The following is a 26,779-nucleotide window of genomic DNA, read 5'->3' as shown; positions in this document are numbered from 1 at the left end:
GTCCACACGGAAAACTGGACACGCGTGTTCACGGCAGCAACATCCGTAAATGCCCAAGCCCATCAGTTGATTAATGGAGAAAGACAATGTGTATTTCCATCCGAGGGGCATCGTTCAGTCATAAGGAGCGGAGTGCTGCCATGTGCTGCCACAGGGACGAGCCCTGAGAACACTCCCAAAGTGAAAGAAGCTGGACACACAGATCCCTACTGTGTGGCTACACTTATTCAAATTGTCCAGAACAGACGAGTCCACGGAGAGGAAGCAGAGGAGAGGTTAGCCAGTAACTCGCAAACATGGGACTAGACGCTGTGCTCCTGTTCTTGTGAGGCCTGTGTGTCAACTTATTTTTTTTTAAATTGGGGAATTGGGGAACGGGACCGGCCAAGTTGTTGTTCTTCAATCTGCCCATCGGCAGCTCGTGGCCTCTAAGCTCAAGGTGCTGTGTTCAATCTTAGTTGCGGGTGGGTGTAGCCACCACCCCATGCGGGGTTGAATCGGCAGCCTTGTTGTTAAGAGCACACGCTCTATCCACTCAGCCATCCGGGCAGCAGCTCAGCTCAAGGTGCCGCGTTCAGTCTTATTTGCGGGCATGCATAGCCCACCATCAAACAGGCAACCTAGTTGTTAGGAGCACATGCTCTCACCAGCTGAGCCATCCTGCCACCTGTTGGCAGCTCAGCAGTTCAGCTTGGGCGCAGCTCACTGGCCCATGTGGGAATCAAACCAGCGGCCCTGTTGCTCAGAGCTTGTGTTCTTAAGCTAACTCTTAACCAACTGAGCCACTCAGCCGGCCCTGTGCATGAACTTTTAAAAGCATATGTAGGAATCCTTTTTGTAGTGGAATGGGTGAAGCGACTCTGAAACAACTGAGGACATATCACCAGTGAGCAGGTGAGTTAAGTGCACCAATGAAGCTCTTGGGAGCAGGTTCTCACGGAGGAAGGGGGTATGGCTGGGGAATGGGAGACACATCAGAGTGCCCTCTGGGAACAGATCAGAATGTAAGGCACCAGTGTGAGCACAGCAGTCTGATGTGCGTGCATTCTGCATGCGCATGTGTGCATCTGTGCACACATGTGGCACATACACGCAGGAGCCACAGCACACCAAGCACCCACCCTGGTCCTCCACTCCAATCTTCCCTAAAGGAACAAGGGCCCCTCAGGGGACAGCTGGATAGGCGAGGCAGGCAGTACAAGACATGCCTGGGGCATCTGTTAAGCCCAAAGGAGAAAATACTCTAAAGAATCACAGGCCAGGAGGCAGCGTGAAGGAACCCAACTGAACCAAGCTGGGATAGCGTGAGTGTCCAAGTAATTACGTGCAGGAATGAACTCCAAATATATATAAAAAAAAGGAAAACCTGATTCCACAGCAAGAACAAGCAACTGAATGCAGGGACAGGGAGGAGGGGGCTCTGGGGTTCCTGTCCCGTTCGGAGCCAACTGCCAACTGCTGGGCGTGGAAGAAGTGCTGTGGCTGGGAAGCTGGTGTTCTCCAGCCATCCAGAAAAGACTGGATCGTGTGAGAAAGGATCAAAACACCTACACTGGTGAAGAGCACGGGTGGCGAGGGGAAACCAGTCATCATATGCTGGGGAGGGCAGACGAGCGGCTGGGGGCCGTGTGCCTGGAAACGTTGGAGCCTGAGAAGGACGTCACACCACAGGGTAGCATTCCACTAAGAGACTCAAACCCAAACTGAGTGCTTGATTTTAAAAAAGGCTACTATTATCTTACAAAGTGTCAATGTCACAAAAGACAGAGAAATGCTGTGGAAATTTTCCAGATTACAGAGGTGAACGGACATGTAGCCAGATGTGAGCCTGGCGGGGCGAGTGGGTGCCGGGTGTGACAAGTGCACGCTGGAGGGGCTGGAAGCGCTACCCAGGACGACAGGGAACCAGCTGCCACAGACAGACTGGGCGCAGAGGAGATGGAAGCTTCCCACGGTACAGGTTCACTCACGGCAACACTGTCCTGGGTGCCAGCAGCAAACACTAAGCCATGACACCTGTGACCTGCCCAAGATGACTCGGAGAGCAGCATCATCTGTGTGTAGGGGGAGCAGCACAAAGTGGCCACAAAGGGTGAATCTGGGCAAGGGCACACAGGTGTACAGTGCACCGTTCCTGTTCTTGCAACTTTCCTGTAAGTGTGAATTATTTCCAAATAAAGTGAAAAATCAGAAAATAAAAAAGATGAAGTGTGGCCATTTGCCTTGCAGTGGACCCATCGATGCCCAGAGAGGGGCGTAAGGAACTGGGCGCAGCCACAGGGCCTGCACAGTGTGCCGCTCAGCCAGCCACACCCATCCCATGAGACGCCCCGCCCCCGTCCCTCTGCATAGCGGCTGTGGCAGGAAGTGGGGGTCACACCTGGGGACCAGGCTTCCTGGGGAGAGTGCCCACTTCAGAAGCAAGCACAAGTCACCTCTGCAAGGACAGTGGGCCCAGTCCTGCTACGTGCAGATGGACAGCAGCCCAGTCAGGCCACCACAGAGTGGCAACCAAGCCTTGGTTCCCTCTGTGAGGAAAGGACAGACATGCGTCCTCCTCGCTAGTTCTCGTCACCTCTGCAGCACACCGCCATCTCCTTACCTCGTGCTGGATCCTGAAACCCGAGGCTCCTGCATGGTGGCATTGTGGCTCTCACATTCATACTCCTGAGCCTGGGACATTGCAGTCTTCTGAGGACCCGGGGACAGTCTCAGCAGGTCGTCAGGATGTCCCCTCCAGCATCAGTCGGGAAGGCGCTGCCCTGCGAGAGAGCAGAAGTGTGTCAGCACACGAATGCAGAAAACACCTCATTACACCCTTGGGCTTCGGGAACCGTAACAGTGCAGCCCAGCGCTGGCGAGAGTGGGGAACCCAGTCCTGAGCCGCGTTATGAGCCCTGAACCCCAGGCGGGAATCCTGCCCCTGCCAAGCCAGGAAGGTGACCAGTCCCCTCACTAGCTGGCCCCAGCAAGCTACCCGTTGCCTCTGAGAGGCAGTGTCCTCAGCAGCACATGGGGACGGCGCCACCCAGCTGGCGCTCCTGAGGTACCATGGCGAAGCCCCGGCAGGCTGACAGGCCAGTCAGTGCCCAAGAAAAAGTGATGTGCATGTATAGTGACTTGTGACAATGCATGGGCTGTGCAACAACACTGCTGTGCTGACTGCATGTAAACAGGAAGAAATGAACCTTGACCCCAACCTCATCCAATACAAGAACTCAATTCTAGACAAACTGCAGATCTAAATGCTGAAACAGTAAAGCTTTAGAAAAAAAACGCAGAAGGAAATCTTTGTGGTCTTAATCAGACACTAAAAAACGCCAAACACAAAAGAAAAATTGATACATTGAGCTATACTAAAATTGAGAACCTCTGTTTATCCATACTCCACAATGAAGAAAAAGGCGAGTCCAGAATGGAAACTATGTGCGATCTAGGATATGCACAATGCATTACATACACGTACACGTGTGTGGGTGCCATTTCCACAACACATGAACAATTCCTAGAAACAGTGGGGACTACTACAGCTGCCAAATGGCTGATGGGAAAGGAACTCTGAGGCCAGTTACCCACTGGGGCCCAGCGCAGCGCCGCCCAACCTGCAGACACCCTGGCCTGCGGTCCCTCCCAGGCTCCTGCGTCCGGGGACGGAGGCCAGCAGAGGACCTGCAGTGTTCCCAGCAGCCCTGCTCACAACGGCCAAAACGAGAACGTGCCAACCGTCCATCACAGAATAGACACAAGGGTGCACGCAGGGTCCTCCCAAAAACCTTAGTGCAGTCCCAGCACAGAGGGTGAGACAAGCGGGACAAATGGATGTTCGTCAGACGTCCTTTGTCAGACCCAATTAGGTAAGGTTGCCCTCCGCTGTTAGGAAGCGGCATCTGCAACCTCTCTGGCGGCGAGGGGCCCAGGGTGCTGTGCCACCCCCAAGAGGCACCTGAGATATGGGTGCTGGCTGTGAGCGCCCACAGAACCCCATGCCTGTGCTCTCACGTCTTTCTGCAGGGTGCCTACCGACAGCAAAATGTCTGCATAGATGAGTGACAGGAGCATGGCCGGGCACTTGCCCCCTTGCTCCCTGTCCCCATCCCAGCTGGCATCGGGACAGGGCCCTTCCAAGAAGAGGCTGGTCCACAGATCCCAGCGGTTAGTCCAGGAGACACTAATAAAACAGGGTCAAAGCACAGGTGAGGGCACAGCCAGTCAGCAGAGCAAGAGGGAGACACTACGGTGGCACTAGACACTTTCTCTACGGCCCAGTCTGACTGCGGCACTGAAGGCTGTCCACCAGCCAAGGACACCCTCCTGCAGGAAAAGCTCTCCTTAAACATCCACGCGATAGTTTTCTTTGGGTTTTTTTGTTGTTGTTTCCAAGACCCATGAGCTCCAAGTTGAGTAGTTGTTTCAATCTAGTTGTGGAGGGTGCAGCTCAGCGGCCCATGTGGGAATTGAACCGGCAAACTTGGTGTTGTGAGCACTGTGCTCTAACCACCTGAGCTAACCGGCCGCCCCCACGCGAAAGTTTATTTGAATGCTGAAGACAACAGTAAGTCCTCGCTGAACATGGTCAATAGGTTCTGCGACTGAGGGAAAAGACGCCTAACAAAAGCAAGGAGATACAAACAACAGTTAGGCTCCTGCAGCATCTCATGAATGAAACGACATTGAATGAAACACTGTGATTCGAGGATCTGCTGTAGCAGGAATGCCAGCTTTAAAAATGAAACTCAAGGGCTTCTAATTTCTCGTTTGTCTGAGAGAAAACTGCTGACCGCATCTTGGTGACCCCAAATATCCTGGGTCTGAATCTGGTAGTGTTCATTTTCCAACTCTGCTCTTCGTTTTTGAAGCTGTTTTAATTATTTTAGGTCCTCTGCACTTGCAGATAAATTTCAAAATCAGCTTCTCAGTTTCTACAGCATAGCCTGCTGGGGTTTTGATTGAGGTTATGTTGAATCTGTACATCAATATGAGGAAAACATCACAATAATATCGAATCTTCTAATCTACTAACATGTCATATGCCTCCATTTAGGTAGGTCTACTTTCAGTAACATTTGGTAGCTTTTAGTGTACATATTTTGCACATATTTAGGCAAATTTATTCGTATTTCATTTTTTCTTTTTAAGATTTTATTGGGAGCTGAAACTAATTCTAAAAAATGTGTATTTCATAATAAAAAATAATTAAAAGAAAAAAAGATTTTATTGGGGAATTGGGAGAAACAGCTTGGGGAATCAGGGAAGGGAAACAGACAAGTTGCTGTCCTTTTGTGCTTCAGTCTAATTGTGGAGGACGTCGCTTCACTGGCCCATGTTGGTATTATCATTGCGCTCTTCCCGGGTAAGGCAGTCACTCGCCAGCCACTGGACGGCTGCTCACGGCGACTCACAGCAGCTCACACTCGCTGCTGGCCAGCTGCACTGCAGCCTACACCATCGCCGGCGACTTATGGTAGCCCAGCTCCAGGTCGAGCTGTTGTTCACCACCTTAACTGTAGAGGGCAGTGTCACTGGCCCTCATGTGGGATCCGAACCAGGGCCCTGCTGCTCAGAGCTGGCGTCCCAAGCCATCTCCTAACCAACGCGCCACTCGGCCGGCCCAAGTATTTCATGTTTTTGATGCTAACAAAATATAAAGCAATTTCCACTTGTTTGTTGCTAACACAGTTTGTATATTGGTCTTGTACTTGGTAAACTTACTTTTTAGTTCTACCTCCCCACCCCCGCCTTTGGCATATTTCATTAGAATTTCTACATAGCTGATCATGTCAACAGTGAACAGTGACAATCTTACGTCTTCCTTTCCAATCTGGATCATTTTATTTCCTTTTCTTGCCTTATTACATAGCTGGCTAAACGGGTAGGAGAAAACCATCCTTGCCTTGTTCCTAATCTTAGGGAAAAGCACCTAACGTTTCACTATTAAGTATGATGTTAGCTGTAGGGTTTTCATAAATGCCCAGTTGGGTTGAAAAAGCTTCCTTGAATTCCTAATTTGCTAAATTTAAAAAAAATCAGAAATGGATGTTAGATTTTGTAAAATGCTTTTGTTATCTATTAAAATGATCACGATTTTTCTTTTTAAATTTCATAATAGTTGAATTCCACTGATTAATTTTCTAATGCTAAACTAACCCTGCATTCCTTAAACAAATCCCAACTGGTCATGATATATTATCATTTTTACATAACTTTACATAGATTTGATTTGCTCAAATGTTAAGAATTTTTACATCTATGTTCAAGTGGAAGATTAGTCTGTACTTTTTTCTTCTTGTATTGTCTTTGTCTGGTTTTGGTATCAGGATAATACTCACATAATAAAATGAGTTGAGAAGTATTCCCTCCTCTCAATTTTCTGTGAGAGTTTGTGTAAAATTGCTATTATTTCTTCCTCAGATGTTTGGTAGAACGCCCCAGTGAAGCCATCTGAGCATGTAGTTTTCTTTGAGGGAAGGTTTTTAATTAAACATTGAATTTATTTAATAGATATAGAGCTAACCAGGTTTGAATTTCTTCTTGAGTGAACTTTAGTGTTTTTGTCTTTCAAGGAATTTGTGCACTTCATATATAAGTTGTCAAATTTATTAGCATAAAGGGGTTGCACTATTCCTTTATTATCCTTTTAAGATCAATAGAATCTGTAGTGATGCCTCCACTTTCTTTTTTGATAATGACAATTTATGTCTTTTCACTTGTTTAGCTTAATCAGTCTGGCCAGATGTTTGTCAACTATATTGATCTTGTAAAAAAAAAAATGTTTTTACTTTACCAGTTTTCTCTAGTTTTTCTGCTTTGTTTGATTCATTTCCACTCAATCTGTATTATTTCCTTTCTTTGCATTCTTTTGGATTTAATTTTTGTAGTTTAAGGTAGAAGTTGAATTCAAAGACTTGCAACCTTTTAAAATGTTCATCCAATCTAGGTATTTAGTGTTATCAAATTTCCTTCACTAGAGCTTTCTTGACATCCCACCAATTTTGATATGCTGCATTTTCATTTCATCCAGTTCAAAAGTTTTCTAATTGCCCTTTTGATTTCTCCTTTGACTCATGGATTATACAGCAGCATGATTTTTACTTTCCCAATACCTGATTTTCCAGATATTTTTATTGGTTTCTAATTTAATTCCACTTTTGTCAGAATACCTATGGCACTGAAAAATGTCTATCTTGGTAACTGTTTCACATGCATTGGAAAACGCATGCTGTTGGGTGGAGAGTTCTATAAACATCGATCAGGTTGAGTCGGCTGATGGTGCCAATGCTCATCTCCTGCCCGCCTGTTCCATCAGTCACTGAGAGACGGATCCTGGGAGCTCTATCATTGTGGATTTGTCCATTTCTCTATGCAGGTCTATCTGGTTATTGTGTCATATGTTTTCTAGTTCTGGTATTAGAGGCATAAAATTCCTGGTGTGTTCTTGGTGAATTAACCTCTTTATCATTATGAAAATTTTTTTTAAAGATATTTATTGGGGAATTGGGGGAAGGGGAACAGACAAGTTGCTGTCCTTGTTGTCAGTCTAGTTGTGGAGGACGTTGCTTCACTGGCCCAAGTTGGGCACCATCATTGCGCTCTTCCCGGGCGAGGCCGATCAGTCGCCGGCTTCTGGACGGCCGCTCCCGCAGGCTGCTGGGTACACACGGTAGCCATGGCAACCCACCACAGCAGAGGCTGCAGCCTATGCCATCGCCAGCGCCTCACGGCAGCCCAGTTCCAGGTAGTGGTTGTTCAACATCTTAGCTGTAGAGGGCAGTGTCACTGGCCCTCATATGTGGGATCGGAACCAGGGCCCGCTGGCATCCCAAGCCAGCTCTTAACCAACGCGCCACTCGGCCGGCCCATGAAATATCTCTACCTGGAACTTTTCTTTGCTGTGAAATCAGAACGTCTGGTGTTACTCTAGCAACTCCACCTTTCTTTCCCTTAGTGTTAGAATTGTGTATCTTTTGCCTTCCTTTTACTTTTAACCTGTTTGTGTCTTTCTATTTAAGGTGGGTTTACTGTAGCCAGCTTGTATTTGGGCACTGCTTCTTTATGCAACCTGACAATCTCTGCCTTTTAATTGGGGTGTTTAAACCATCTAGAATTAATGACTGTTGACATGGCTAAGTTGACAGCAGATTTCTTTTTGGAAACAATGCCAGTGAGGAGACGGTGGAGCATCAAGAGCAAGTACTACATGAACATTTAACCTGCAGTTCTATACCAGTGTAAATAACTTTTAAAAGATAATTATTTAACAGTAATAATATAGCAGAGTAGGGGGGTGTTAACAATGTACATAGAATAAAATATGACAAAAGGCACACAGAGGAGAAAGGGTAGACTCATATATGTGAAGTGGTAGAATTTCACTTGAAAGTAGACTATGATAAATTAAATATGGATACTACACACCCAAAAGCATCTACTAAAATAGCAAAACAATGATTACAGACAACTGACAACAGTAGAGATAAAACTGAATCACATACAATAGTTAATCCAAAAGAAGGCAGGAAAAAAGGAAAGGGGGAACAAAGAACTGATGGGACAAACTGAAAACAAGTAGCAAAATGGTGGATTTCAACTTAGCCGTGTCAACGATCATTAATTCCTTACAACACAACATGGAAACTCCCTAATGCAGGAAGCTGGGGAAATCATCGGCCTCACCTTGCTTGATTCTCGTCTCACAGGAATCGCTGTACTTTGTGACCTCATACCCAAAGTTTTCATATATCTTGTCCAGCTTTTTATTAGTTCCGGGTGGGATGGTAAATCTCGTCCCTGTTACTCCATATTCTGCATGGGTGGAGGTCCATGTACTTTTGTTTAGTACTGCTAGTTACACAAGTAAACCATTATACCTGTGATATTTCATTTGTCTCCCCCACCAGAAGGTAAGCTCTGTGAGGGCAGAGATGATGTTTGTTTTGTTAGCCACTACATCCCTGACATAGACTAAGCAACATTACTGAAAAACCCACTCCTAATCCACCGGGAATTTATTTTGGTATACTGTATAACTACGGATTTAAAGTGTGTGTTCAGTGATTTGGGGGAAGGAGGAAGATTGAATGGGTGAGCACAAGGGACATTTTTTGGGTGGCAAAGATATTCAGTACGATATTGCCATTGTGAATACCTACACAGATGGCTACATGTGTTGGCTGACACTCACACACATATGTCTGCTGAGAAGGCCTAGAACGGCAGCCCACAGCAATGAGCACACACAGTGCCCTGGTCTCGGCTGTAACAGCATTCTGCAATAACAGGAATGAGGAATCCCTGGACAGGCAGCTAAAATGACTGGGACGGGAAACCACAAGATGTAAAGAAGAACTGAAACAAAAACAAAGGCCCACAAGATAGGATCTGTCAAAGGAACAATGATGCCAACTGAAAGAGCTCCCAATGATCAAAGCTAGAGCAATTTGAGAAAAAGAAAAGGTATAATGGATTATAAGCCAAAGTATAAAGTAAATATCCAAAAGTCCATAATGATATAAATAAATGAATAAATAAAGTGGGGGAAACATACCTCCGCCCTGCAAGAAAACAATCTGTGTAGACACTGTGCCCTCTGGACACAGCATGATTCTCTGCCGTGGCCTTCCTTCCCAAGCTGCAGAGCGGAACGCCTGGCACGCACACCTCAGCCAGGCAGCGTGCCCATCCCGAGGCCTGGCTCAGGATGAGTTCCTGGACAGCAGCGTGCTGCCTCTGCTCTGCTGCCTCCCGGGCAGTAAACGAGGCAGGCTGCGCTTGTACAAAAAGGATTTGCTTAATTTAACAGGTCCTGTGCTAGCTCTGGTCACTCTGTATCCAATTTTTCCAGAAACATGCAGTCTCCCCACCTGCATTCCAGGGAGGTCCTGCTTTACACCCTCTCACAGCCCGACGCCATCTGTTCTCCAACCCCAGCACTCGCTGCTGTGGCCCCCCCCAGGTCGCCCTGCAGCCTCCCACTGTGGTCTGCTGTGACCACATTTCTGTCTGCTTCTCTCTGCGCAGCATGGTTTTCCCAAGCAGCCTGGCCTCTGGTGACCACTTCTTTTACAGCAGAATCCATCCTGTGATTTGCTGTTGCTAATTGGGCTCTCACGTTCATAATGTTTTTTTTTGTTTAATTTTCTCTCTCAGTTCTGCCAGCTCACTCTCCTTCTGCTATCTTTGAGCTCTTTTCTATTTAAATATGTTGAATTTGTATCTCCTGGTATACAGAGAAGGTTCTATCTAAAATTTCCTTCTGTTTCCTGGTTAATTCTTCCTCTACGTGTCTTCTTCACCAGCGGTTTCACTGTGGTCACTGCCCTTTTTCTTCTCTTGCTCTATGTCAGGGTCCCATGTTGGCTCCTGATCACGGCTCATCTTTAAATAAGGAAAGGAAAAGGAGTCAGGACAGACTCAAATCACGGGTGTCATTCTAGAACGCTCTATTGCCTAATTTTCTTACCAGCTCTACTCTGAAAATGAGTTACTGCGATTAGGACATTTTTGGGTTGCAAGTGACAGAAACCCGACTCAAACTGAAGACAGAGGCCTGCACTGTCACCTGATAGGGCTGCCTGGGCCAAGAGCCTGCGAATGCAGGGCTCCCAGGAAGACTCGCAGCCTGCACTTGCGGCAGGCTCTGTGCCACGTGGTCCCTTCCCTCTGGCTCCAGCAAGAGGGTCCCTTGAAGGACCACTGGGGCCACAGTCACGGCTGGGTGGCGGGGACATGAACTCCATCGACACACAGAAAGCCCTCCTGCAGCAACAGCTCTTCAGGGCGACCGTCTGCCTATGAGGTTGTCCCTGGAAGCCGCGTCCCCGGAGGGCAGAGGCCCCTCTTCTCGGCCCACAGTCAGCCGTTAACAAGACCCGAGGAACTGCCAGAGGTGGGCAGCTCCATAGCAAGTTGCGATTTCCCTTGTCTTCTTCCTCACTTCCCCGATTAAGGGTTTGGATCTTATAGAAAAACGTAGGCGGAACACCTGAGCACTCTTTCGGCTCACCTCCCTCACCAGACACCCACCCACAGCCAGTTTCTCCTAAGGCCCACCCTAACCACAGGCCCCGTCTGTCAAGTCGATGCGGTCATTGGTGTCCCTAAAAGTCCTCTTTGTTCAGCGCAAACTCAGCTTTGCTCAAAGCGCCGGCTTTCAGCCCTCCTCCCTGGCTGGCTGACATCCTCCTCTGGCTTAAGTCTTGTTCCCTATTTTTCATTGTTTTTGTTCATTTCAGTGAGTTTCAGGGAGGGAAACAGAATAAACAAGACTTGACTCAGCCATCATTTCCAGAAGGCCTAAGTTTCATTCTCAATGCTGTTTTAATAAGTTTTCCAAGTTCTAAACAATGAGTGCATCTCAGTTTCATGTCTGAAAGCTTGGCTCTGAGCAGGAGGCACAATGCCCCATTCTCCGGCTGGGCGACCAGGACGGGCTGGCATTTCCGCATCTGCGCCTCTGCAGCAGCTGTTCTCATCAGCTCCCCTCCTCCAAAGGACGCCACCCTTATGGTTAGAACTGTGACCCGACTGGTCAGCAAGCCACAGCGTCAGCTCACAGGTCAAAACCAGCTTTCCAAACCTTTCCCAGAAAGGTGTCAGACCCCAGCCCACAGAGAAAGGACATGTTTTTGGAGCCACATCATGCAACGCAGAGTGAATCGTGATGGTGCTGCCGCTCAGGATGGCACGTAGTTTCTGCATGGCCGCCAGAGGTCACAAGACAGGCAATCAGGGCACACAGATGCACTGGGCTCACATGGTCACTTCGAGCAAAGCCATGCCCCTGTTCTCCTTGCCTTCCTGGGCGTGTCTCACCAACAAAACACCACCAGGGGGGGACCGGCCGAGTGGCGTATTGGTTAAGAGCTGGCTTGGGATGCCAGAGGGCCCCGGTTTGGATCCCACATGAGGGCCAGTGACACTGCCCTCTACAGCTAAGATGCTGAACAACAGCTCAACCTGGAGCTGGGCTGCCGTGAGTCGCTGGCGACGGCGTAGGCTGCAGCCCCTGCTGCAGTGGGTTGCCATGGGCTACCGTGTGTGGCCAGCAATCAGCGTGAGCGGCCAGCAGCCGCAGTGAGCGGCCGTCCAGAAGCCGGCGACTGATCTGCCTCGCCTGGGAAGAGCACAATGATGGTGCCAACTTGGGCCAGTGAAGCAACGTCCTCCACAACTAGACTGAAGAACAAAAGGACAGCAACTTGTCTGTTACCCTTTCCCCAGTTCCCCAATAAAAATCTTAAAAACAACAACAACAACAAAAAACAGCACTAGGGGCCCCAGGGGGACAGCTGAGAGAGGACAAAATATCTATCTGTTCACATGCCCATGGTCGGAATACAGGAGATGGCCCGTGACCAGGAACAGCCTGACACCTGGGTCCTGGTTTGTTCCCAAAACCCTCCACAAGCACGGCACTGCCCCATTGGGCTTGGAGAGAAATGAGGACAGCCATGACAAGGCTTTGTGATGGAGGGACAGCAGCTCTCGGTCCTGCAGGGCTGTAGACTCGGACACACCCCGTCACCTTTCCCGTTCCCACAAAGTCGGAGGGTGCGGTGAGCTCCTTGGATGGATGGTGGGACCACCACCCAGGTGCCTCAGCCCCAAGGGGCGTCTGGGGGCAGCACACTGGCCTCAGGCACCAAGACAGGGGGAGACCTGGATCCCCATGAAGGAAGGAAGGGGAGCCAGCAGCACTTTGCAGCAGAGGATGCTTTTCTTACAACTCCAATGCCATCGCCACTGCTTAAAAATATGCTGAATTAGGATAGGCCTTCCACACATTCCTAAACCTTTGCACCCTAAACCTTTGCTCCACGAATCAGCAAAACACTAAATCTAACAACTGACTGACTTCTCAACAGAAGTCTCCTTTCGGATGAAAAAAATGGCTTAAGGGTGCAAAGGGATGACCCAGGAGACCAGGCTCGCCTCAGGCCATAGCCGGTAAAAGGAGAGGCACCCAGGAGAAAATGGAGGGTGGTGAAGAAAATGAAACTCCTCCATTACATGGGAAAACTGGAAATCCAGAAAAGGGCCAGGAAGAGCTGCCCTGGACCACCCGCCCCATGGGCGCACACTGCATCTGCTCTCGGGATCTGAAGGGAGCCTCTGCTTTGGGCAGCGGGGTTTGAGCCATTTTTCTTGTGCACAGGCCGTCTCTCTCACCCTGCTTGTTGACTGTTTTCTTTCTATACTTTCATGCTCTCCTTTGGTCATCTTTTAAAATTGCATTTCTGATAAAATAGAATGTTTTCATTTCTGTAAGTGGTTACTGCAACTTTGCTCAGAATGTCCTCAAAGCTGTGCTTCTCCAGTTCCCAGCTGTTTCTAGTCACTTCTCTCCTGCGCGGGCGTGGAGGGCGCTGCCAGCCTCCGGTGGGGCCATGGGCCTGGAAGACCATCTACTTCGCAGCTTCCTACTGTGGACTCGCCGCCTGAGTCACAAGTGATTTAATGGGAGGCTGAGAAAGGGAGCTTGTGGCCGACGCTCCCCAAAATATTCCATGCAGTCCCCTCACTTGAAGAAGGATCATGACCTTGAAAGTCACCCCAGCTAAGGCCCCTCAGATGACACAGTGGAGCAGCCCTGACCTTTCCGGACCTGAGGGCTCCCTGCCGCTCTGCCATCGGCTGCCCCTTGGGGAACCTGGGACTCTGGGTGACATGCTCCCCTGTGGGGAGATGGCCGGCTCCAGAACCAGCATGTGTGAAGAAATGGGGCTCAGCGCTCACTGAGGGTGCCTGTGGCACCACTCTGGCGCTGGCCTATTGAGTTCCCCTGAGGTCAGTGCCTCCCCAGCCCCCACGACTGTCTCCTTTCCTCCTGTAGCTCCTGCGAGAGCGCCTGGCACACATGGGAGGTAAGCACAGGTGAAAAACTCACTTGGTGTGACCACAGCTACCCTCTGCTGAGCACCTACCACACTCTCAGCAGCTGTGCACACCTCCGCCTTCCCGTGGGCCCTTACTGCCTGGGGCTTGCACGTGTGGCCAGCCTTCCCCTCACATCAGGCCTCATCCTCAGATGAGCAGACAACGACCAAGACAGCCAAGGGTCAGACCGCCCAGCAGCTGGCAGGTGGGGAACACACCCAAAGCAGGACAAGGTGCAGCACCTATACCCCATGGTACGGGGGCCCTGAATGGCCATCCTGTCCTCCCGCCGTTCCCCCACCCCCCCAACTGTGGGCAAGTTCCAGTCCTGAGTGGGCGAGAAGGTTCCTGATGCCAAGTTCCCACGTGGGTTCTGGAACAGAAGACGCTCTGTGCTGGCTCCCGACAGGGTCTGTTTGCAGAACCAGCCCAGGAAGCTGCAATCTGCTAATGGGCCTGGCGCCACTCCTCACGTGCCCCTGCAGGCGCCCGCGGGCTGCTCCTCATGCCCTTGGGGGACATGCTCCAGCACCCTGATACCCCTGCGCCTGGCCTGGCCCTGACCTTCCAGGAACAACTTCCAGGCCTGTGACCTGGAGGACAGGGGAGGGGGCCGTGGCAATGAATCCCCACAGCCCACGGCGAGCAACTGGAACACTAACCGGCACCCCATCAAGACAGGTCTCGCCCAAGTCTGAACTTGAGTTCCGAAGCTGCTGCTGCTCCCACAGGGCCCGTGAGCGCCACAGGGGCTGGGGGCCCATCTGTCTGCACTTCTGTCGCCTCCCCTCCTCTCCAATAGCCCCCTCCTGGGGCCCTCCAGGTGTGTGAGTGGCCCCCCTTACCTGCACCCTGCCCAGGATGGGCACAGCGCTGGGGCAGCACAGCCCACCCCTGCCCACTGGAAGCACCAGCGTGGGGCTGGGGCCTGAAGATGTGGGGCCACTCTGTCCCCGCTGGGGAGAGGCTTCTCGAAAAGACACAAGAAGGCAGGAATAAAACATGGGGAAGAGACACGCCAGCTGGCACTTGGATCCAGCCACCCCTGAAGCCAGCTCCCTCATGAAGGAGCCATGTGAGAGGACAATGGGTCCCTTATCACTAAAGCTGGGCTACAACCTGTAATCAGCAGAGCCCTCTGGGGGCTATTCAGCCCCCCACACCTGCTGTGGGAAGAGGAAGAGGGGAGGGGATCTCCAACAGCTCTGGTTCACAGCAGGTTGACCAGTCTTAAGCAACAAGCAGGACAGTAGGAAGGTCACCGATGCCTAAAAAGCAGACCCTGACCCCTGCTGTGTCATGAGGGGTCACGCAGGCCTGGGACACCACGTCCTGAGAGCTCAGTGGTGGCTGCCTTGGCTCCTGCGCCATTTATGTCACACAGGCCTCAAGGTGGATGGTGTCCAGAGCAGCCCCTCGCACTTCGGTCGTCTATAAACATTCTGAGAAAAACGTGGGAGATGCGGGAAGAACTGGGGCCAAATGGTGGGCAAACACACAGAGAGCTGGTGCACACTGGCAGGAAACAGCTATGCCCAGGGAGGGACACTCCACCATGAGGAAGGCCACTGAAGGCCACTGAATGCTGGATGAAACAGGACACTGGCTCAGGCACGAACAGCAAAAGCCATCATGGGCGTGGTCTTAAACCTCTCTCTGGATAACAGGTAACTGACAGGATAAGCGGATGACCTGCTGGGTCAACCTTCCGGGTACGTGCCCATGGCCAACTCTGCCCCAAGGCTCACACCATGGCAACAGCACCACCACGGAGCACAGACCCCACCCCAGCGCTCACTCACTCACTGTGGCGCCAGCCCCACCAGCCCCACCATAGAGCACAGAATCCAGCGCTGCGCCCTGGCCGTCCTCCCAGCTATTCAGGCAGGGGGGGGGGTGTGTGCCTCTAGACGTCAGGTGCACACCCTCACAGCAAGGAGCCCTCCCAACAGGCGCTGGTGGGAGTCTGTGCATTCCAAGCATGCATGTCACTGGCGGCAGCGTGGGCTGCAGAGCCCTGTGTAATGGAATTTCCCCTTTCACCGCACCCCAGGTTGGCCCAGTGAGGCACACAGGTGACAGCCCCAGTGGCAGGCACGGGCTGAACCAGAGGCAACAGGGCCAGTGTGGGAAGGATGGAGAGACAAAGTGAAAGACGCCTCCAAGGGTGGGGCTGGACCAGCCTTCTGGAGAAGATGCTACCACCAGGCACTTGCTCTGCATGTGCCACAGTCAGTCTGTGGTCGGGCCCGTGTGTCTTTTCGGAAAAGGGCCGTGTGCTGAACACCAGTTTGGAAGAAAATCAGCATGTGATGGGAATTCCACTTTTCACAGGCACGAGTGGAGAGGCAGCGAGCCAGGGTGAGATGACTGAGGGCTGAGGAAGAACTGAGCGGTGCTGGTGGCCTGGGCACAGGCAGAAGGGGGTGGGCTCCAGAGCCGGCAGGAGACCAGCAGGGTGGCAGCCAGGAGACAGGTCAAGAGCTCTTTTTCTGAAACAGCTCAGCAGGTGTGCATTGACCAGCACAGCTGGTGCAGGAGGCAGATGTGGGGCCAGGGCCTGATTTTAGCTGAAAACTCCAAGACACTGTTACTGAGAGGCATGGGCTGAACCTGACAGTCTACAACTTGCGGGGGATGGCGGAGAGGGGCCCCAAAACTGCTCTGCCAAGCTTTCCCCATGCTTGCAGCTACCCCTTTGCACATCAGTCCTCTGAAAGGGCCTGCTCCAGCAACCCGTCTGTTTTGAATGCAGTCTAGGAAACAAGTGAACTCAACGAGAATGTGGTCCCACACCCCCGAGAGCCCAGATGCCCAGAGCCCGCAGGCAGCCGTCCGGCGGGCAGCAGTGAGCTCGGGCAGCACAACCAACAAGTGCCCAGCTCAGACCAGGTGGAAGTGGCTGAGAAAAGGCCCTCAGGACAAGCCTGTCCCGACAGAGGTTCCCATGGGTGCGAGAGCCTTTTCCCAGCTCCCATTCCTTCTTTTTCCTGAAAAAAGGTGGATGGGAGGTAAATTTTGTCAAGTGGGACTTTATCCCACTTGACAGTTGGCAGGTTATTTGGCTGGGTTAGAGTTCATTTTGTCAGAGTTTGGGAAGTGCTTCCAGGGTCCACAGTTCCTGTGTGGCGGCTGACAAGCCACCTGCTGGGGCCCCTTCCCTTCACTACATTTGTGGGGGCTCACTCTGTAGACAGCAGCCCTTGGTCCCTCCATCCCCCTCCTGCTCCGAGGCTGACCCTCCCAGACCAGCCCCTGCTGTTCTGTTTACTCCTGATTTTTCACTTTTCTCCTGTGCTGCTTTCTGGACACTGCATCTACCTCAGTTACCTACTACCCTGTGAGTGTGTCACTCCTGCTCTGAGGTCCTCACTCCGTGCTCTGTCCCTCTCTCTTCACAGGACCCTGCCTGTCTCATGGCCATCAGTCTTCTCACCTGACACACCTCCCCACACAGCCCCTACCTCCTGAGAGCTGGTCTTTGTTGTTAGAAGCTTAGCGCCAAATCTGACATAAAAAGGACTGGACCACAACAGTCCACAGACAAGCAGGACAGCAGCACCTGAGACCAGGTACCTGTGCCACCAGCGTAGGATGCCTGTCCCATCACCCTCCACACCAAGCCAGCGAGCATCATCGACCCGACACCTCTGCTGACCACTCACCTGACCTGTGTCTGTGCGGTCAGCCTTTCCACAGCTGGTGCAGTGGGTGGGGTCTGGCTGGCTGCCTGCCCTGGCCCAGCCTCCCACCCCCCTCTCCATCCCATCCCCCCTCTAAACAGGGTACCCTAGTTTGCTCTCAGAACCCCATGCCCATCCTCCAGCGGACGCACAACAGTTGTCAACTGTGTAGTCTGTTCCCTTGACCAGACTCTGAGCTTCAGACGCAGGGGCCGCACCCCTGCACCACCAGCCCCAGCACCACCGCCTAGTACTCCAGGGAATGGATGAATGGGAGAGGCATGGCTACCCAATCCCACTCCAGCAATGCTGTCAACAGTGCCCCCTCCCACAGGACACCCCAACCACCACGTCTCACACTTGGATGGAAGCGTGCAGTATCACCAAGCGTTGGGGCCACCAAGCTTCTCTGAACGCCCATCAGGGCCCTCCACATGCCAAGTGCGTGCCAACTCCAGCCTAAATTCCCACAGCTGGCACTCTTTGAGGACTCCCCGATTAGTAGGAAGTGAGGTCTGTGTCATATGTCTCATCCTCCGTGGGGGTCATCACACTGCGTTCAGAGGGACACTGATGGAGCCTCTGCCCCACAGATTTCCCAGGTAACTGTGCAGTGTTGCCAACAGGCAGCCAGTCCAGACACTTGCAAATTATTTATTTTATCCTTTAAAAGAGAATGGATCAAGTGTGGATGGTATGTTCTTGTGAGTCCCTCCGGAAAGGAAGTGGGAGCTAAGAGACTTGCAGAGCTGCTCACTGGGCTAACCTGCACCCTGACCACAGCAGGTAGGACCCCAGAAGGGGGTGCTCCCCTTCAGGAGGCAGTCTGAGCGCTCAGCTTGGCACATGCCCCACCCACCTCTGCCTCCCTGGACCCCCTCCCACCTGAGGCACACTGTTCCTTTGCCTGGTGAACACTGGAAGACTTGGTCCGGATACCTCCTTTTCTAGATGAGATATCCCCTCCTCCGGAAAGCCTACCTCAACTCCACCCCCCCCCAACCTAGGCTAGCAGCTACCCTAGGGGTCTCCCCAAGGCCCATGCACGCCTCCACCTCTGCTGTCCCCGTGGGTCACACAACCCATCCCCGTGTCCTCACCAGGAACCTGGTCTGTCTCAAATGTCGGGATAGCCTGGCAAGTGGCTGGCACACAGCAGGTGAAGCAGGATGAACATTGGTGGGCCCGGCAGACACAGACCCAGATGTCAGTCCTGCCAAACAAATGGAGAAGGGCCGTGCTCTACACTGAGTGACATCATCCTGGGCCCTAGCAGCCTTGGCAGGAAGGCCGCGCTGTCCCTGGACAGCTGTGTGTGGTTTCCGCATGTCCCTGTGCATGAGGGTCTCTGGGACCCAGAGCGTTACCCACTCCCAGCCTTTAGGGACAGCAGGCTACTTCTTGGGCTTCTCAGATTCGAAAGAAGTAGGAATCCGACTAGCACAACTGAAATATGACTCAAAACAAAAGCCGACACTGCAACTCAACATAAAATCAGAACCTAGAGTCCAGGAGCTGCTTCCCTTTCCTAGGGGTACAGCGGTCTGATGCACAACTAATGTGGGACCTGTGTGTGGGGACAGACAGGGCGCACGTCCCATCACCCCCCTGACTGCCAGGAAATCCCAGGAAATGGGTGAAGGGACCAGAGCAGAAGACCACAGTGTCATAGGGATAGTGTTACCGCAAAGCTAACCACGAAGGAAGCATCAGCCATTCTGATTAGTGCCGGGGCCTCTGGGGGATCCAAGAGGACCAAGGCCAGCAAGGGGAGCAGGCTGGGAGCTGGGCCGGACAAGGGGCTGTCCTGCCTCAGCCCCAGCACCAGCAGCCAGCGAAGGCTTCCAGCCGAGATGACAGTTCGTTCACCCATCGATTCTATTCACACCACAGCTGTCTACACTCGGAGTTTGTCTTGTCTTGGACCAATCTGCAGGAGGACAGAAAACGTGCTCTGCTGACTGTCACTCCACAGTGTTAAAATTAAGTCTTTAAAACTTTAGACACGATGACGCTAATTTCCAGGATCCTGTGAAACCCAGTTACCCTTCAGCCTCACAACAGCCCTGGATTCAGTGTGACCCACAGCAGCAGAGGCCCAGGTGCCCGGTGGTCGTCTGCGACCATCGCACTAGCTGTGGGCTAAGTCAGAGTCTAAATCCAGTGTCCTGCATGGGACGGTCATGGCAGCCACACCAGCAGCTCGGGAACTGGGCAGAGGTGCCTCGCCTCGTCCCGGCTGCCCACTGGATTTCTCACCACCACCCAGGGCTGTGTCTGCACCAAGGCCCTCCGTAGGCCCCCACCCCGGAATGCTCCCTTCTGACAAATCTCAGTCACTCTTGTTTTTAACTGCTTTACTGAGACACAAGCCACCCATTCAAAGCTAACAATTTTAGTATATTTAGTATTTGCACAACCTTCTCCACTGTCAACTGTAGGACATTTTCATTATCCAAAAAGAAACCCCACACCCCCTAGCTGTCCTCCCCCAGCCCCTGGCAACCACTAATCTGCTTTCTGTCTCTATGGATTTGCCTGTTCTGGGCACTTCACACAAACCAAGTCATACAGTATGTCCACTTTTCTGTCTGGCTTCTCAGTCAGCATGTTTCAAGGGTCATCCACATTGTAGCATGTCAGTACCTCACTTCTTCTTCTGAACAAATAACATCCCGCCGTACAGACAGACCACAGTTTGTTTCTCAAGGACATTTGGGTTGTGTCCACCTTTTGGTTCTCGTGTACATTGCTGCTGTGGACACCTGTGTACTAGTTTTTATGTGGCTGTGTTTTCCTAGTCACTCTTCCCATAAGAAGAAGAGAAAGGTGAGCCTGCTCCAGTTGAGAACCTCATTTAACCTCACCACACCATATTACTTTAAATACAAGCAGGCAGGTAATCGGGAGAAATGAATATTCAAAGGAAGGGACTGTGAGCTTAAAGACATTAAGAAACAAGAGCAGGGCTGGCCGAGTGGCGCATTGGTTAAGAGTTGGCTTGGGATGCCAGAGGGCCCCGGTTCAGATCCCACATATGAGGGCCAGTGACACTGCCCTCCACAGCTAAGATGCTGAACAACAGCTCAACCTGGAGCTGGGCTGCCATCAGTTGCTGGCGACGGTGTAGGCTGCAGCCCCTGCTGCAGTGGGTTGCCATGGGCTACCGTGTGTAGCCAGCAGCCAGCGTGAGCGGCCAGCAGCCGCAGTGAGCGGCCGTCCAGAAGCTGGCGACTGATCTGCCTCACCCGGGAAGAGCGCAATGATGGTGCCAACTTAGGCCAGTGAAGCGACGTCCTCCACAACTAGACTGAAGAACCAAAGGACAGCAACTTGTCTGTTCCCCTTCCCCCAATTCCCCAGCACTGTTCCAATCCCCCAATTCCCCAATAAAAATCTTAAAAAAAAAAAAAAAGAAAAGAAACAAGAGCAAAAGGTGACTGAACAATAAACAGTGTTTAAAGAAAGAAGTGCCATTTCCAGGCATGGGTCCTATAAGCATGTTCACACATTTGCAAAAATGCTGGACCTGCAGCCTTACTGTAACTGCACAAAACACGCCTTCACCAGCAGGGGCTGCTTATATAAATTTAGCGCTTCCACATAGCCCAAGACAACGCAGCCATGAAAAGAATGAACTGGATAATGTCCTCACAGGGTGTGACTTCACGAACATATTCAGTTTAAAAAGGCAAGGTTCAGGAACTTTTTGAAAAGAAAAAGGATAGGAAAAAGAATACATCCGTGCATCTGCCTGAATAGTTACAAGGTATCTCTAGGAGGAACAGTAGGTGCGTCCAGGGGACCAGGCTCCTGGGGGGTAGAGTCAGGAAGGAGGTGACCCTGTGCGTTCTCTGGACTTTTAAACCCTAAATATATTATCTAGTCGAAACTTTTTAGGAAGCAAAAATAAAGAGTACCTATGAGAAGACAGAAATCATACTTAGGAAAGCAAGAGACGAGAATAAGAGGCCCTGGCTATCTGGAAGCAGCAAGTGTAAGGAAAATGAACAGAGGAGCTGCTCCAGGGCCTATCCACCTTTCTCTGGGGCCACTCCCACCACAACGCACCCATCTGTACCAATGTTCAAGCGCCACGAAAATGGTGCAAGGAGACACACGTGTCTGTTACCCTCTAGGACTTCCCGGTGCGGTGGGAGACAAGTCCTGGCTGTGCAGAGACAAAAGCATGCTGGGGGGGGGGGGCAAGGCAGGCAGGGGACCTGCTGGGCTATGGGCTGCTGCTGGGGCAGGCCCCAGGGAAGACCAAAGGAACTGACAGGGCTACCCGAGCTTTGCTCATTTTGTGGGAAGGAGGGACCACGGAGCAGGGCTTGGCCTGGTGGCACTCAGCTGGTGTCACCAGAGAGCAGAGCACGAGTCGGGGCATGCAGGGCTTTGAAGAGCAGGGTACAAGGACATGCCCTGGGCCTGCCCCTCAGCCGGGCACACTGGTCATGGGGCTGTCCTGTGCACCAAAGGGTGCCGAGCAGCATGTCTGGCCTCCACGTTTAGGATGCCAGTGTCACCCCTCCCACTTGGGAAACCAAAAGTGTATGAAGACAAATCACACCTGACTCAGAACCACGGCTATAATGCACAAGGGACGAGGCGCAGGCCCTGCTTGGCCAGAGGCCCTGGTGACAAAGGAACGTCCCAGGCCCTGCTTGGCCAGAGGCCCTGGTGACAAAGGAACGATGCATCTGGTACCTTGCATCGTAAGAGGTACAATGAGTAAGACGCTACTTAAGAGGTACAATGAGTAAGACCTGGAGCAACGGGACACGGCGGTTGGAGAAGGGGCCAGTGACAAGCTTCTAGGTAGCAACCAAGCAGACGACGGTCCCAAAGCACCAAAGGGCCAAGGTGGAAGTGAAGAACTGCTGGGGTCCGAGGCTCAGCAGAAAAGTCTGCTGGCGGCTGCAGCCCATGAGACTGGACAGAGCAGACTCATTTTATTGGGGGGGAGGAGGGGAGCACAGTATTGTCTCCAATTATTTGCTCACCCCTTCCCCCATAAGAGGTCTATGCATCCTACATCCTGCCTCTGGCCATGGGATTTCCCGCACCCTCTATGGAAAGAGCACCAGTCTCCTCCCCTTGGGGGGCAGGGCCAGGTGACCTGCTTTGGCCCATGGAACCTGAGCCGTCAGGTCTAAGCTGAAGCTTGAGGAGACACTGAGTTTCTGCCACTCTTTGCCATAAGAATAACATGATCCAAACAAAGGCTGGTCCCAGGTCCAGAAATGAAGACTCTCAACAAGAGCCGCAAGTAAGTGTAACGTGAACAAGAAATAAACCTCTCTTGTTGTAAGCCACTGAAACGTTGGGGTAATCTGTCCCCTCAAGCTTCTCCAGAGAAAGCTGCCAAAAAACTCCGAGTCAGATTTCTTCCTTCTCCAATTGGTCCTGCACATCACTGCCAGTTAGACGTCCCTACCCCATTTTATCAGGACTGCCCTTGCTCAGACTAGAAGTGTCTCCCCAATAGCTGGAGAACTGAAACCTAAAGTATTTATTTACCCAGAACTCAAAGACATTCACATTATCATACTTGTTTCCTTATTCCTTATACAACCTCTGACCCCCACAAACCAGACACAACCCAACTTCTTACCTTTGTCTGTGTTGCTGCACCAACATCCTAACTCCTTCCCCCCACTCACCTCCTACTGAGCAAAGTTTAGCTCAAAACCACCTCTTCCTTGAAGCTTTCTCTCACGTGACAGCCTCTGTAATCATTTCCCCTCTGAACTTCTACAGCCTTCTTCTGTAAATGGGCCACACAGTAAATAGTTTGGGCTTTGTGGGCCACAGAGTCTCTGTTGCAACTAGTTAGTTCTGCCAAAGCAGCCACAGACAACACAAAACGAAGGGGGCTGGGAGTATTGTGTTTCAACAAAACTTTATTTACAAACACAAGCAGGGGGCCTACCAGTGGCTGCAGCTTACAGACCCTGGTCTGGAGCACTGTTTGGCCCTTCATCAGAGAAGAAGGATTCACAGCCTCAATCAACTTTCTCCTTATCCTGCTCCTTGAAAGAACAGTGTGCTACCCGTCTATGACACTGTATCACGTGCACAACTGAGTGCTGATTAGATGTTCAGTTAAAGAGTACTGAATCAACGATGCTTAGGACACTGAAAAACATGCCTAGTGCTGAACAGTATGGTTTCCAACAGAATTCCAAAGACTTCAAAGAAAGCAGGGAGAAAAGCCACACCAATGTTAACCCCAGGAAAATACCACCAGGTGGAGCCTAACCATCACCAGTCATCTCTTTTCACAACACAGACTGTGGCAAAGCCCAGGATGGGTTTTTGCGTTTAGTCACAAGCTTATGCATGGGAGGGAGGTGAGGGCTGCAACTCCTATTATCAGCACTCTCTGACATATGACAGAATTCATTTTTGGCACCATCACATTTTTGGGGGGCTTGGGGGGGGTGGAGGGGGATGTCGAACAGGATGGCAGGCATTGCTAAGTAACTCAGGTCCCAGGGAAATACAAAGTCCTGTAAAATGTCGGTCCCAGAAGCACGAGATCAGAGCACAGAAGCGGCAGTGAGCCAGGCTGTAGGCCCAGGGGAGGAGGTCCATCTCAGCAGGTTGGAACAGTGTGGCCAGAGGACAGGAGTCAGGGTCGGACTCAATCTCGGGGAGCAGGGCAGAGCTGCCAGATAATGTCAGGGGCAAGCCCCAAAGGCTGACGGGGGGCAAGCAAGGCAGGGACAGGAGGCAGCAGAGAAGGCCAGTAACTGAGAGTGTGGATTTCACCGGGGGGAGCAAGAAACCTGGTGGGAGAAGGAACCTGGAGGCAGGCAGCCAACCTGGGTCAGTCCAGCCCGGGCCCAGAGCTGCGCACACAGCCGTGCGCCGAGGCTGTGCTCCTGAGCCTGGACACTCACAGCTGATGACGAGAGGGCCACAAAAAGGGTCACTGAGAAGGCACAGCAAAGGGGTTCTGTTAGTAAAACTAGGTTATCTCGATATGAGAACATATTGCACAGGGTTTTTTCCCCAAAAGCACCAAAGAACTAGGCAGAAGCCTAACAACACACTGTGTTCACTGTTACTAAATTGTTCAAGGATGGCCACCCAGCACACATGCAAGAGAGAAGGCTGGGATGAACATTTTTAAATCTATCCTGAGATATTTTAAAATGTGCTCACAGAAGCTGTTTCGTTACCATTTGTTCTGAGCATCAAACGCTCTCACCTTAAACCCCACCAATGCCAAGACTACTTAAAGTGGAAGAGTTTCCCCCAATCTTAGTGTCACACAGATGAAGGGGACGAGATGTAGTTGTCCAGCGTACATCTGGGACACTTTTCCTAGATCTGAGAAAGAGGATCATCTCCTTGGGAAGTGGAATTTTCCACTTCCTTCTGAAGCAAATTAAGACTTTTTTCTTCCAATTTCTTCCAACAGTTTAGCAAGACAGAATGTTACACCACTGATAACTCCAAGTTCACACTTTCGGTTGCGTAGTCCTCACTGTTACTTAAAGTGTGTTAATAAATTATCTTTTCTATGACAAGGATAACACTGTGAAGTATAACAAGTATGGCTTTGGTAGCTTAACTCGAACAGAATTACCCAAGAACTGCTCTAAGTCTCATTTCTGTCAATAACAATCCCGCCTACCAGCCCTGTCCCCCACCCCCATCCCCCCAGGGAAAGCAAAAACTACAGTATTCCAGAGTGGCTCATAGCTTTCTTTTTCTAAAAATACTTTTAAAAGCAGTTCTATGTAATAACTTATCTAAGTCCATGAGATTTGTTTCTCATTAACCTTCATAAAGGCTTGTTTCTTCCAAACATGACTCCACCTACCTGTGTGAGAAAAGGGAGCCACAGACTTCACGATGGGGATGCTAGGGGACCTGAAGAAGCGCCACCCAGCAAATGCACCTGGAAACAGACCTTGGCAGTGATGACACCCTAACTTTTCTGAACACTTACAATGTACCAGGCACGAAGCGTTTTACAGACTTGATTCACTGGTTCCTCACAACCACCCTAGAAGGCCAATATTAGTGGTGTTCCCATTTTACAGACGAGGAAGCACAGGCCCTGAGCACAAAGCCAGTAAACGCAAGAGTCAACTCACAGGCAGGCAGTCTGGCTCCAGCACCAGCCCTCTGTCCTCCAGCCTCTTGGCAAGACAGCTGACTAGACAAAGTGCGGGCAGGGAGAGCGACCGGCCGCCTCTGTTTATTCACTGAGCGAGCGTTTGCGGGTCATCGAGTCTGCCAGGACGCTTTATGCAACGAGTCTTCTTGATTCAGTCACACCTCCTATCAAATCTCCTTCCCCTTCCCCCAGCGAGGAGAAACACACCTCGCTCATTGTGAATGGGGAGCCGCCGCCGGGAACCACCTGCTGTTTACAGAGGCACCCAGGACACGCAAGGTTCAATTCCCCTCACTGGCTTCAAAGACAAATCTGCTATTGTCTGCACCGGGGAGGAACACGAAGTCCTGCACCCGGAGGTTTCTGCAGAGGTCACTGAGGGTTTGGTTGAACCAAACGACGTTGCGGGGGGAGGGGCGCCGCGTTTCTGCTGCCGAAGCAGCGCAGCGCCCACAGCAGCTGCTGGCGGGAGCGGCGGGAGCAAGCCCGCAGCTGCTGCGGCCTCGCAGCGGCCGCACGTTTCGAAATGAAAGGCGTCCTGCTCCAGGACGCACAGCCGGCCTCGCTCGCGGCTCTCGGCACGGAACTCTCCGCCTCCGCGCACACCAGCCCGCAACCGACAAGGGGATTCCGCCGCCGAGAGGGCGGGGCGCCAAACCCGCCTCGCCTCGGCGGCCACGGCCGCACCTGGGATGCGCGTCCGACGACCCGCACCCCGCACAAAGCCGGGCCAGCCCCGCACCGCGCCCCGACGGCGCCCCGGAACCCACGCCGACGCTAAGGCCTTGCAGTGCGCTCACGCCCACCCCGGGGCCGGACACACACACGCGCCCTCACGCCCACTCACAGCGCTGCTCCCGCGCGGCCTCGGCCCCTTCCGCGGCCCCGCCCGTCCCGTCCCCTCGGTCGCTGCGGCCCGGACCCGCGCACGGCCGGGCGGGGGCCGCAGCGCCGGCCCCTCCGCCATCTTCCCGGCCCGCACCGCCCACCGCCCGCGCTCTCACCAGCCGGCTGCCCCTCATCCCGGCCCGCGCACTGCGCGTGAGCTGCCCGCGGCTCTCACACCGCCGCTGCCGCCCGCCGGTTC

The 26,779-nt window shown here is 52.0% G+C and overlaps 1 protein-coding gene across 9 annotated transcripts in view; it reads right to left on the bottom strand.

Annotated features, from left to right (window-relative positions):
* ARHGAP39 (Rho GTPase activating protein 39) overlaps positions 1–26,776 on the bottom strand; it is a 60,906-nt gene extending 34,130 nt beyond the window's left edge. For 5 of the 9 annotated variants that reach the window (XM_019630136.1, XM_019630140.1, XM_019630144.1 and 2 more), the window contains exons 1-2: positions 26,697–26,776; positions 2,603–2,762 (exon numbers count right to left, since the gene is read on the bottom strand). In XM_019630136.1, the coding sequence (XP_019485681.1) occupies positions 2,603–2,682 (80 nt within the window). In that variant the 5' untranslated portion in view covers positions 2,683–2,762; positions 26,697–26,776. Of the gene's footprint in view, positions 1–2,602; positions 2,763–9,541; positions 9,828–23,172; positions 23,533–25,669; positions 25,873–26,696 lie in introns of those variants that run through there. The other 4 variants (XM_019630139.1, XM_019630138.1, XM_019630137.1 and 1 more) reach the window with 4 other exon arrangements.
* Between the last annotated feature and the right edge of the window lie 3 nt (positions 26,777–26,779).

The sequence above is a fragment of the Hipposideros armiger genome, unplaced genomic scaffold (assembly GCF_001890085.2).
Source record: "Hipposideros armiger isolate ML-2016 unplaced genomic scaffold, ASM189008v1 scaffold_897, whole genome shotgun sequence".
Lineage (NCBI taxonomy): Eukaryota > Metazoa > Chordata > Mammalia > Chiroptera > Hipposideridae > Hipposideros > Hipposideros armiger.
Note: the sequence above shows the minus strand (reverse complement) of the source record. Positions and strands in the feature narration are given on the sequence as shown.